We start from the raw sequence: 13,447 nt of genomic DNA, 5'->3' as shown, positions 1-13,447 counted from the left end.
GTTACAGATTACAGAAGGTCTTGGGTTTGGAGTCTCTGGATGAAGTGTTAGACACAAAACTTGTGAATTCAAAACATATAGTCCAAAATGCATACAATGTCAATAAGCAAGGCATTGTCACTTTAGAAGACAAATCAAGTAAGTGTTTCAGAAGTCTTTATTTAACTTTTTTGTATTGTAGTCTGCTAGTATAAAAAAAGTATTAGTTCTAATATACCAACATGTACCATCTTTATACTTGTATGACCACAGCTATACTAGTGTTTTTGCAAAGTATGTCATTGTTGTTCTCTCATCCCCATAGAAAGAATCAGTTTTTATTCTGTATTTATTCTTTTAAATATATGCCTGCTTTAGCAGGGTTGAAAGATGAAAGAGCAGCAACTTATCATTTATAGATAGGGATATTATTCACTTCAAGCTGAATTTTTCAGCCCAGCCCTTAACTGCCTGAATTGGAGTGTTAACATGAAAGAAATGTGTATTAAAAATTGGGAAAAAATCAAAATGTACACTGAGCGATCATTAAAATTTCCCAGTTTTGAGTCTTCAGTCAATGTCTTTTGAAACTAGTACCAAGTTTAAAACTGCTTTCCACATCAGGGAGAAAGTAAAACATCTTTGCTGCTGTGTTATCACTTAAAATATTATTGCCACCATGTTTTCTACAAGATACGTGGAGCAGTGAAATACAAGATTGGAACCTGGTATGGTTTGTAAATAAAAACCCCTCCAGAGCATATACATGTTCATTTTAAAGACAACTGGAAAACCTCAAGGTATAAACTTCCTCCTTGCAGAAATGACAGAATTGAATATATGAGTGCTTTTCATAATCTTCAGTGCAAAGTAAACACTCCATTGTAATGCACTAGTGAAGATGTAGCTTGAAGTAGTTTGGCTGATTTTTGCAGGGCAGGTTAAGGATTTGTGATATCCACTTTGCTGATTGAGTTGTAAGAGCAGTAGACATAACTGGTTGATATTAATGTATAGGTGTAATTTAAACTAGATCCTACATTAAGGTACAGGCTGTGTTTGCAGTGAGTTGATCAACTATATAGGAACAACTTTTTACAGAATTTCCAGCTTTGGTTTTACCTTACAGTTTAACATTTTTCTCAGGGTTTTTTCTCCTCCTAATTTCTGTCTTTCTCACCTATGCAGAGGAACTACCCCACTGGATATTATCAGCAATGAAATGTTTAGCAAACTGTAAGTAAATTAAGGAAGGAAAAAAAACCAACAAAAAAAACAGCCGAACCCCATAAAAATCAATTGAACTGGCTGTGCCTTTACTGCTTATCAAAATCCTATTTATGTTCACAATCAATATTTTTTCTGATCATTGCCTTAAACAAAGTTTGACAAGATGAGAGAGCATATATTCTCCTGCCAGTGCAGCTTTTTTCAGTGAAATATATACAGGCTTAACTATTTTATTAGTATTTCACCTTTATTGTGTATTTTCACTAGATGAATCAGAAATAGGTCAATTCAATAGCATATATTTTGAAGAATGAATCTATGTGTTGGGTTTTTTTTTTCTACTTGACATTGTGTTTTGTAGTGGCTGGAATAGAAATCTGGTTGATGGCTGCAAATGAATTCTTTTTTTTGTAGGGCCCAGCTGCTCAGATTTGAAGCAGCCTACGTACTCAGGATTTGAAAGAGATGTCTTCAAAACTATAGTGGACTACTTTGGCCAGATGAAAGAACCTCTTCTCACATTTAATTTTTTTGATGTTTTTGTTAGTGTGTTAGGTAAGTAATTTGGGATGCAATGAAAAAAATATTCTTTTGAATTAACTTTCTGGAATTAATTTACCATACCCAAATAATATCACAGCGGATTTCTTTAGGACCTCCTATCCATTCTATGTAGAGAACATTTTAATATTTAAATTCATTTCATATCACAAGGTGGTTTTATTCTTGTGTCTTTTTGATCACATTAGTTTAAAAGGCTTCCATTGCTTGTCTTTAATAATTCATAAAAGCCTCTGTTCATTGCTTAGCACTGTCACACCTAACAGATGAATTTTAAAAGATTCTTCTGTTTTTACAAATTCCTGTCTTAAAAACTCATGTAAGCTCTTTCAGAAATTGCGTGACTGAAGTCTAGATTAAAAAAGATTAGAACCATAGGGACTGTTTTTTAACCCTGGCAATATGACATCTGAAAGAAATCAAAATCCTTCATTGCTTAAACTTAGAATAGGTATTAATTATTCTAGTGCTTTAACCCAACAGTTTTGTTATAACTATAACTATTTAAGGGTTCACAAGATACCAAATTCACTTACCCTGTACCTACAGATGACTCACTGAAAGACAGTAAATATGAAAATATTTGATCATGTTTTATAGTTACATTTCAGAAAAGAACAACTGAGTCAAAAAGTAAGCAAGCTTTGTAGCATGTCACTTTTCTGAGCTTAGAGAACGAACAACAATTGCTCTTAATAAATTATTAAGGGGGAAAAGGAATTCAGAATAATGCTTATTTCTGGAATTTAGTATTTTTATACTTTGTTATTGACAATCTGGCTTCAAATTGAATATAGTTCCTTTTCATAGAATTATGGAATCTTTTAGGGTGGGAAAGGCCTTTCAGATCAATAGGTCCAACATTAACCTAGCACTGCCATGTCCACCACTAAATCATGCCCCTAAGCACCACATCTACACGTCTTTTAAATACCTCTGGGGCTGGTGACTCAACCACTTCCCTGGGCAGCCTGTTCCAAAGCTTGACAACCTTTTAGGTGAAATTTTTTTCCTAATATCCAATCTAAACCACCCCGGTGCAACTTGAGGCTGTTTCTTCTTGTCCTATCACTTGTTACTTGGGAGAAGAGACTGATGCTCACTTTGCTACAACCTCTTTTAAGGTAGTTGTAGAAGCGATAAGGTCTCCCCTGAGCTTCCTTTTCCCCAGGCTAAACAACCCCAGTTCCCTCAGCTGCCTCTCATAGGTCCTGTTCTCTAGGCCCCTCACCAGCTTTGTTGCCCTTCTCTGGACACACTCTAGCACCTCAATTGTTTCTTGTAATGAGGAGCCCAAAACTGAACACAGCGTCTGAGGCGCAGACATACCAATGTCAAGTACAGGGGGACAATCACTTCCCCAGTCCTGCTGGCCACGTTGTTTTGCATACAGGCCAGGATGCTGTTGGCCTTCTTGGCCACCTGGGCACACTGCTGGGTCATGTTCAGCTGCTGGGCAGCTTTCCAGCCACTCTGCCCCAAGCCTGTAGCATTGTGTGGGGTTGCTGTGACCCAGGTGCAGGACCCAGCACTAAGCCTTGTGTAACCTCATAGAATTGGCCTTGGCTGATCAGTCCAGCCTGTCCAGATCCCTCTGCGGAGCCTCCTACCCTCAAGCAGATCAACAATCCCCTCAACTTGGTATTGTCTACAAACTTAAGTGAGGGTGCACTTGATCCACTCATTCAAATCACTGATGGAGATACTAAACAGAACTGGCCTTTAATACTGAGCCCTGGGGAGCACCACTTGTGACCAGCCAGCAACTGGATTTAACTCCATTCACCACCACTCTTTGGACCTGGCCATCCAGCCACTTTTTTAGCTAGTGAATAGTAAACCTGTCCAAGCCATGAGCAGCCAGTTTCTCCAGGAGAACGTTGTGAGAAACAGTGTCAAAGGCTTTACTAAGGTGCAGGCAGGCAACATCCACAGCTTTTCCCTCACCCACTAGATAGGTCACCTTGTCATAGAAGGATATCAGGTTTGTCAGGTGGGACCTGCCTTTCATAAACCCATACTGGCTGGGCCTGATCACCTGGTTGTCCTGGATGTGTCATGTGATGGCAGTCAAGATGATCTGCTCCATGACCTTCCCTGGCACTGAGATAAGGCTGACAGGCCTGTCGTTCCCTGGCTCCTCCTTGTGGGCCTTTTTGTAGGTGGTTGCACACTTGCTAACCTGCAGTCAACTGGCACCTTCCAGGGACTCCGTCAACCAGTCTCCTGAGCAGGCCAAAGTCTGCCCTCCAGAAGTTGAAGGCGGCAGTTCTGCTGACCACACTCCTTACTTCTCTGAGAATTGAAAACTCCATTATGATCACTATGCCCAAGTCTGCCTCCAACCATCACATCACTCACAGGTCCTCTGTTCACAAATGACAGGTGTTTTTGGAGTATGACTTCTTTTTCTTAGACAACAGATATTCTTAATAATATCTTTAAAAAATCTTTATCTCCTTTCATATTCTTTTTCTGTTTGCTTTTCCATTGTATTTCACATCTTCCAGGTTTTGAGAGTTTTATTTCACAGTATTTCACAAATGTAAAAATGAGAAGAAAGAATTCATGCCAATGTTTATGTGGAAATGAAAGGAAACGATACACTATTTCAAAAAGTTAAAAAATGGTTTTGTGGTCTCTGTCACAAAAGTATTACGTGTTATTATGGAATCATTCCTTACTGACAAAAATAGATTTAGACAAGAAAAATCATGGCAATACAGGCTTTCAAGAACTACTTAGTTTGTTTTCCATCTTCATACTTACATAATTTACTTTAAACTACTGACAGTATGTGTTTGAATATGTCACATTTCTCTAGAAGTCTTGCCTAAACAGCCTCCTCCAGACATCTAGCACAAGCATTTGAATAGCTGAAGAGCTGTGTTTGGCCTTAGTGGGATGATCTGGGGTACCTGAGTTGGGCAGCTTCACTGACTGGGGGATAGGATTGGGCCAGATGATCCCTAGGTGTCTTTTGTACTTTTTCTGTAGTTCAGGTGTATGCTCCCTATCTAGCTGGTTGAGGCAATTCAAGGCGGCCATTCAGCATACCTATGGTGAAGCCTAACTCTCCTGTTTGTGCTCAAAACTACTTCGAAGCAGTATTAAGAAAATAAACAAGCAAACACAAGTCAGGGGTGCCTGATCTGTAGTTCTGGTAGCAAGGTCTTCTCTAACCATGCAGACTCTCTTCTGAGGTTTGATCTGTGGTTCTTAGGGTTGGGGGGAGAGAGAGCAGTGGAAGGGATTCTTTTAGGAGTTCAGCTGAGAGAGAAAGGGGAAAGGTTTGGGTTCTGCTCAATATGTAACTGGGTTTTAACAAGGAGGTTGATGTACAGACCATTATGAAGCTGTAGGTAGATGTAGAGGATAATGCACACTCCACAGAATACTGTTTTAGTAGCTGTCAGTGCTGAAACTGAATGCTGCCTGTGAAGCAGTAACTGCTTAGCAGTTGTGCACTTACAAAATATGGAAAAGCAGATCCATGTCTGCAGTTGCACTTCTGTGGGTTTTTTTAATGGAATATGGCTTGCTATATTGACAATAGTTCTCAATCTTAAGACATTTATAAACCAAGATTTCAGTCTTTGAGTCTTTGACTTTTCATATTGCTGCCCTCAGAGAATTACAACCTTTCCACAGTGATTATAAGACTTCTTTCTTCCTTCAGTGGCTAAGCTTTTTGTTTAGTGGAAGACTTCAGGAAATAGTAAAAGAACTGTTACCAGATGATAACTTTAGTCATTTGAGACAGCCATGATGTGATGTGTATGTATCTAAAAGCTCCATTGTAAAACATGAGAAATCTTTGCAAAAATTGTAGATGGCTTGGTATAATCATATCAAGATGCCTCACCTTTTTCTGTTTTCAAATGAAGACTGTCCAGAGCACTTCTATTCCAAAAGGCTGGCTGAAATTAGTTTTTAGAATAGCTAAGGAAATATGGCTAAGGTGTCAGTGATCATCAGATGTTTTTGTAATTTGGTAAGATTAAACTTTCTCTTTACACAGGTTATAATGATTCTTTATGTACAAATCTCGTTAAAGTTAATTATTATTTCTCAGGGCCTCTGCTAATCATATGCACCAGTGTTCTTGCCAAATTTTCATTTGAAATTAGAAAAAGCTTTACTTTGAAAATGAAATTAACTACAGTGCTTTACCACTTTTCTTGGAATACTGTCTGTTTTGGCTGCCCTATTTACTACTGCACACTTCTGTCATTTTTTAATAACAAACAGCTTCCACTTTTTACACAGCATGTGATTGGCTGATGTTGGGGATGAGGGGATGACAGTGGTTGCTCTTTATGTCGACTGTAGTAAAGCTTTCAACACTGTCTCCCATCACACCCTTATAGGGCAACTGAGAAAGTAAAGACCAGATAAGTGGTTAGTGAGGCAGAGCAGAAATCAGCTGAATTGCTGGCTTTAGAGGGCTGTGATCAGTGGCTTAAAGTCCAGCTGGGGGTCAATCATCAGGGAGTACTGCAGGGCTGATAATGGGGCCAGTAGTGGTTAATACTTCACTAATGACTTGGATGGTGGGACATTGTCCTAAACATCAACAGAATGTCCTAAATAAGTGCTCAGATAATAATACAAAATGGGGAAAAGCAGTTAACGCACCATGCAGAGATACCTTGACAGGCTGGAGGGCAAACAGGAATCTCACAATGTTCAGCAAAGGGAAATACCAAGTCCTCTCCTGGGGAGGAATAACTTCATCAGCCAGTGCATGATGAGGGTGACTGACTTGAAAGCAGCTCTACTGAGAAGGACTTGGCCGTCCTGGTGGGCACTAAAGTAACCGTGAGCCAGCAGCGGACCAGCAGCATTCTTAGCTGCATTAAAAGCATTGCCAGCATGTTGAGGGAGAGCTTCCCTCATCAGTAGTCAGTGAGTCCAGTGAAGGACCACAAAAATTATTAAGGCCTTGGAGCGTCTCTCATATGGGGAGAGGCAGAGAGCAAGAACTGTTTAGCCTGGAGAGAAGGCTCAGGGAGGATCTTAGTAATGTGTATAGAAGACTGATATGGGAAAAGTAAAGAAGAGGGAACCAGACTTCTATCAGTGATACCCAATAACAGGACAAGATGCAATGGGCATGAACAGAAATACAGGAAACTTAATTTATACATAGGAAAATAGCTGCTTTTTTTTTTTTTTTTTTTTTTTTTTAAATGAAAGGTGGTCAAACACTGGGAGGGCTCGTCCAGGGAGTGTGTGGAATCTTTCGTCTTTGGAAATATTCAAAATCTGCATCTTGCTATAGATGCCCCTGCTTTGAGCAGTGGGAGAGGTCTTAGATAATCTCCAGAGATCTGTTCCAGCATCTGTAATCCTATGAAAAAAAAAAAGGTGCATCTCTTTGTCATCTTCCTTGTTTCTTTTTCAAGGTAAATTAGTTAAACTTCAGTCACGCAGATATTTTGACTTCTGTTTTGTTCTGATACTAGTGCTATTTGGCAAATGTGTAGTAGATGCTTCTTCCACTGAGCCTTAGAAACCCAAAAGAGGATGACATTTTGATGGTGAGACCTCTTTACAGGTACCTAAACTACTATCGGATTGTACTGTGCTTGTCCAATTCTTCAAATATCTCTGGCATGCTTACACTCTTATGTTTTCTCAAGAGTTTTTAAGTAGAATTAGTCATAGATTTAACTCCTATAGGTATGAGAGACATGTCAGTATTGCCACAGCTCTCATTGATGCATAAACACATGTTTTGTTTAGATTCTCTGATTGTTGCCCGGACTTAATTCTTTTGTGTGGCTGCTACATCTGTGCATGCATCTCAGTTGTGTTTAGAGCTGAGTGTTATAAAAGAGAAAAGGATGAAACAAAACATTGTAGTTTTTCATGTCTACTAATATCTGGAGTTGTTGGTTATGGTTGTTAATATCTCCGTATGCATCAGAAGGAAATCTTGTAAATACTTAAACAAGGTGCCCAGTTCTAGTAGTCTGGTTCTAGTGCTATCTTCTTAGACTCTTTGGGGAGTGGAGTTCTAAGGCAGTTTTGAATAAGTAAGAAAGGAATTTGGCTCAACAGATTTAGAAATGATATATAAATGTTATGGAAATACATAATTGATAAATGTTGCCCCATCTCCTGATCTTGTATAATCCAGGTCTGCTGCAAAAACACAGCAAGGCCATAGAAGCTCTTCAGATATCTTGTCTCCTGCTGCCACCAGAAAATCGGAAAAGACTACAGCTGCTGGTGAGGATGATGGCGAGAATTAGCTTAAACAAGGATTTGCCACCTCTTTCTGAGTCAGCGAGGACCAGAACGTTGGTATGTATACTGTAAGGCACAAGGTGTAATCAAGGTTTTTGGAGTAGCACAGATAAGATTCTTACAGGAAAGAGTGTAAAAGTACAGTTTCTTTGTTTGAAGAACAGTTTATCTCTTCTGGCTATGTGGAAATCTATTCTGAACTTTAATAAATGGTATTTCTTGGTAAGCTGTAAGCAAATGAAAAATTTGCTCGGAATTTGGAGCTTTCCTTATCTTTCAAAGTTAAATCATGACTCATTTCACTATGGATAAGAAAAAAAAATAGAAAAAAAACCCAACAGTAGGTGAGGTCTCTTGTGTTCTTTATCGCGACAGATTGTCAGAGAAACAGACTGGTTGTTTCAGTCATAGAAGTATGTAGCTGAATGTTTTAGTTTACCTCTTTTCATCCATTTAAAAAAAATTCCTATGAGTTTTTTTCTGATTTTTTTTTTCATCATTCAACTACAGATATCTCTGAAAGTAACTTTAATCAAACTTTGGCAAAGCTCTAGTTTTTGCTAATGCTTTTTCTGTAGGACTACTTGTAGAGTTATCACTGATGTTTGCAACAGCATGTTATTACAAAGTTATTAGACATAACTCAGCAATTCTGACTGGGTAAAAACATGTATTTCTTTTGGTTAACGTTCAAGTCTTTTGCAAGAAGGGCAACAGAAAACTCACCTGTAGAGCCACTCCACAAAAATCCTGTAGTAGCATACATAAATCTAAATTTGTCCCATAGCAATTAAGTTTTTAATTAACTATGAATAGTATTTGATTAAAATAATTAAATTTTTGACTGCTAAGGTTATAATTTAATTAACTGTAAATGGTCTTTGATTAAAATAATTATATTATAATCTAAATGTTATTTTTAGAAGTGAATCCTTTACAGTCCAAATATTTTGTACTAAGTTTTAATTCAGCATTGTAGTCTATGGTACATGACAGAAAACTTTGATTGCCTTTTGTGGTTTTAATGTTAAGGGTCTGGTGCACAGACAGAAAAGTTTTGTAACTGAATGCTTGAGCATAAGACTTAAGCAAAGTTAGCAGGACCTGAAATGTGGTTTAATGATTTCCAAAAAATGGTATTAAGTTTTCCCTCTGGTGCTTAACTTCTCTTAAATTCCTGTTACTTTTCAAATCTCTGAAATACTTGTGCCCTGTTTAACTGGAAAACCCATGTGAAGTAGCTATTTGACAGAGGCTTGAGAATAAAATAGAATTCAGTCATTCTAAGTGTAAAGTCAGGGTTAGATTATTATACATGAGGCAGGAGCCATCTTTAGTCCACTTGGATAACATACACAATCTTTTTTTTTTTTTTAATCTTAATATTGATGTGTTGGAAGTATGGTGAGTATTGTGCTGTTAAAAATCTTCTTTCTAGAAGATCACTTTTTAAATACAGTCCGATTTCTCTCCCCTCACCCCCAAACAGAAAAATAATAATGCTTGGTTTTTTTTCTCAGATGGTTCAGGCATTTTCCCGTTGTATTCTCTGCTCAAAGGATGAAATGGACTTGGATGAACTGCTTGCTGCTAAACTAGTATCTTTTCTTATGGATAATTATCAAGAGATCTTAAGTGTTCCTTCTGCCTTAAAATCTTCTATAGAGGAACATGTTGTACATCTCCAGAGAGTCCAAGTAGGTATCTGGTGAAAAAAACTCCTCATGTCTCTGTGCTTCTATATCAAATTTATCCTTTCTGCTCTGAAGTTTGATAATTCTTGAAGACTTTGTTCTGTCTCTGCTTGCTTATGAAGAGCCAATAAATTTTGACTATTGATATTCAATTATAACTATGTATTTAAATTAAACTAAGCAGATGTTGAATCCTTTTGAGATTTAAAAAAGAACTTTAAAATATCTTTTGGGTCACTGCCATCTTCTCCATGGAATGAGAAAACTGTGTTTATGGTAGTGAGGAAAACTTTGAATGCTTAGAAAGTGTTTCCATTAATGTTCTGATTTTCTTTTAGAGCCATCCTTTCTTGTTCAGCTTTTTTATAACTCTTCTGTTTCCTGACACCATGTTTTATTTTGTTCAAAGCTGCTATTTAGTTCTTCCTTCTTTAATTTCTACTGAAAAAGTAACTTCTAGCTTATTCCAAGAGCTAAACAAGCTTCCTTTGTGTCATCTTAGAACTCACCCAATTAGTGCAGGAGCTAGGAGGTACAATTTAAGGTCTTTTTTCTATGTCTTCTCTACTTAGTGACTTCAGGTGGTCAATTTGGTTAAGCCAACTTCTGCAAATTTATTGAAAAAACATAGCTGCTTTTTTTTGACTCTTTCTTCAGATAAAATATGCTGGAGATGATACTGATGCAACTTTTCCTCCTCCATCATTTTGTCACCAAATCAGTACAGATGAATTTGAATACCAAAGGGCAACTGGCTCTCAAGAACCACTGGCAGCTTTATTGGAAGAAATTGCAATGAATAAAGAAATATCTGTAAAAGACAAGAGGAAGAAGCTCAAGCAAGTAAATAGAAATTCCCTTGCAGTATTTAATTTTAACTTACAAAACTTTATCAAGTGTTAGACATGTAGTCCTCTAGAGAAATACTGAGATTTAAAATCGTAGATACTTTTGTGGATTTCACACTTCTTAATCATTTGGAATGGGGGTACCGCGATGAATCAAGACATATTTGAAAATGCCACCTAATTTTCTATTTAGAGGTATAGAGAGTCCATTAGAGAAATAATAATTTTCCTGTTCCAAAGGTGGAGGTTGCACTTTAATAGTTTTTTATATTACAAGTTTGAGTGAATTCTTCATTTAAATTGATGTACTTTTCTAGTTTCAGAAATCTTATCCTGAAGTGTATAAAGTACGATTTCCTACCCCTGAAACTGAAGCGGTGCTGTTCCCAGAAAAAACTAAACAGAAACCACCAATACTGCTGTGGGCCTTAAAAAAGCCTTTTCAACCATTTCACAGAACAAGAAGCTTTCGAATGTAAATGGTATGAAGTAGATCAGCAAACAGAGTCAGAGCATGTTATCAATGGATCTTATGCAAAAGGAGCCTGAGCAGCATGTAGGTACTCAAAAAACCACTGGAGATACTGCTGACATAGTAGAAAAGGTCAAAAGAAGAGGAAAGTATTGAGATGGTAGAAATGTGAACCATTATCAGTATTTTTGTAAATCCCTATTTTTTTATATGTCTGTTATTTAAAAAACAAAACCAAAAAAAAAACCACCAAGAAACTGAAGGTGATTAATCTACCTGGGTGATAAAGTAAGTATACTTGCTGTAGTTTGATTTGATGATCATTTCAAGGTCTGAATTTATTTGTGTGTAATATACTGTAGGTAACTAGTCAACGACTGGTTTTTTTTCCCTGAAAATGCATCTCTTGCATAAACTAGGCTGTGTTTCTTCACATAGCTTGAGGAATTAAGTTGCTGTACATGCTTGAATAAGTATGAAACACTGGATTTTGTTTTGCCATTGTACACCTCAGTGTTCTTGATATATAAGGTTTATTTTAAAAAACTGTAAAAACTCATTCTTAATTTTCTGATTCATATGATGCATTACAGCTTGAGTCAACTCCTGTTGAAATTCCATTAAATTCTGTAGTGTTGACCCAACCTTTTCAGCAGCCCAGTCTTTTAAGTCTTTTCCCATATGCTCTTACTAAATATTGCCATACAAAATTGCATGCCTGACGATAGAACATATTTTATCAGAAAAATTTGAAGCCTTGAATTTCCTCTGAAAATGGAATTTGAATATTGAAGTGACATTGAAGTATACATGCCTTTAGTGGTTTCATTTGTTTTGCATTATGAAATCTACCGTACTTATAACTTGAAATATAACATACTTAATTCTGACAGCGCTTTTGAGCTATTAAAGCATTATCATTTTCCCATATTTATTTGGAGTGGTGATTTCATATTATCCACTACAGATTTAAAGAGCAGCATTTCATACCTTATTGAATGTCAGAGTAGTCTGTGCAGGAGAGAAGACAGCTGACATCTCAACAAATTTCTATGTGACATCGTAGTAGGCAACATGGTGACTATCCTGTAATGCAACATTGACAGTATTTTCCCTTTGCTAACCTCCTAACCAGTCAATAGGCTTTAATATGTACATTACAAGGCTTTTGGTTTAATACACTGGAATATTTCTTGGGCAATGTGATTTTGAACAGTAGAGGTTTCCGTGATCTGTTTTCACACATCAGTTGTACTTGAACTTTATATCAATAATTTTTTTTTTCTTAAGCAAATTTGATACAAAATTTGAAGCCACTTTTTATCTTTTGTACTAGGTCTTCAAGGGTAATATAACTTTTTCCATGTGTCATAATATTTTGTGTATGCTTAGTATGCAAAGTGCAGTCAAACTTTGACTATGACTAGACTAGTCATATATAATGATGTGGTTACAGTACTAATCCATGAAGTATATTAATGAGTAAGGCTAGTTGGAAAGCAAGTCTTCCATAAAAGTGAAAACCCACCTAAGTTATATTTGATATCTGTTCCTAAATTACAGAGAAGCAGAAGCCAATCTATTTGCCATTGGAAATAAATTCACAGCCTGCCAATAAGACTTCTACTGTTGTGTTGAATTTTTTCCTCAGTTACTTTTTAAGTCTGTAGCCTTCCTGAGCCTATTTTAAACAGTAATTAGAGTTTACTCATTAGTTTCTATGAAGAAAAGCTGAACATGTGTCATATTTCTACAGATCAATTGTAATTTTGTTTCAAAAAGTAATTTATTTGACTATGTAAAAACTAACCAAGCAAGTCCATTTGTTCACTGTTCCCAAGCCTGCAAAAAATACCACCACAAAATGTCCTCTAAAACCTTCAAGGAACTGTAGGGAGGGGACTTTATCTGAGATCATAATCCCACAGATTGAATTTCAACTGTTGCCTTATCTTGGAAGACGCTTAAGAAAGCTTACCTTGGTAACAGAATGTATGTGACTATGGCCACTGCTTACAGCTCATAACTGAACCCTGTCTCAAAACTGAACCAACTGCAAATATGCAACACAAGTTATAAACACAGAAGTACATTTGCCTATTCCTTTCAGAGTGGCAGTCAGAAAAAGAAAGCTTGAAAGCTAGTTCAGAGAAGACTGTGGGTTTGATGAAGTGTCTTAGAAAAGACACAGGTTCTGTATCCCTAAGCTATAGTCAATGGAAACTTCAATTTTAATATTAACTTTCTCAGGAATTTAAGCTTTACTTTTGTGTTAAACCCTTGCAGTGTCTTGATGTTGTCGTGACTCAACAGCATGGGCTCTGTTGTGTGTATTTCCCTTGAACAGTGAGGACCATAAGCCAAAAATTGTTTTGCTTAACTTAATGACTGTTTTCTGCAGAGGTTCA

General features: G+C 37.0%; 1 protein-coding gene across 4 annotated transcripts in view; it reads left to right on the top strand.

Annotated features, from left to right (window-relative positions):
* Positions 1 to 12,659, top strand: part of DEPDC1B (DEP domain containing 1B) — a 29,127-nt gene extending 16,468 nt beyond the window's left edge. For 3 of the 4 annotated variants that reach the window (XM_027808388.1, XM_055699447.1, XM_055699446.1), the window contains exons 5-11: positions 8 to 138; positions 1,168 to 1,215; positions 1,624 to 1,764; positions 7,916 to 8,082; positions 9,546 to 9,722; positions 10,377 to 10,562; positions 10,885 to 12,659. In XM_027808388.1, the coding sequence (XP_027664189.2) occupies positions 8 to 138; positions 1,168 to 1,215; positions 1,624 to 1,764; positions 7,916 to 8,082; positions 9,546 to 9,722; positions 10,377 to 10,562; positions 10,885 to 11,046 (1,012 nt within the window). In that variant the 3' untranslated portion in view covers positions 11,047 to 12,659. The remainder of the gene's footprint in view (positions 1 to 7; positions 139 to 1,167; positions 1,216 to 1,623; positions 1,765 to 7,915; positions 8,083 to 9,545; positions 9,723 to 10,376; positions 10,563 to 10,884) is intronic. The other variant, XM_055699448.1, reaches the window with a different exon arrangement.
* Positions 12,660 to 13,447: the final 788 nt, after the last annotated feature.

The sequence above is a fragment of the Falco cherrug genome, chromosome Z (genome assembly GCF_023634085.1).
Source record: "Falco cherrug isolate bFalChe1 chromosome Z, bFalChe1.pri, whole genome shotgun sequence".
NCBI lineage: Eukaryota > Metazoa > Chordata > Aves > Falconiformes > Falconidae > Falco > Falco cherrug.
Note: the sequence above shows the minus strand (reverse complement) of the source record. Positions and strands in the feature narration are given on the sequence as shown.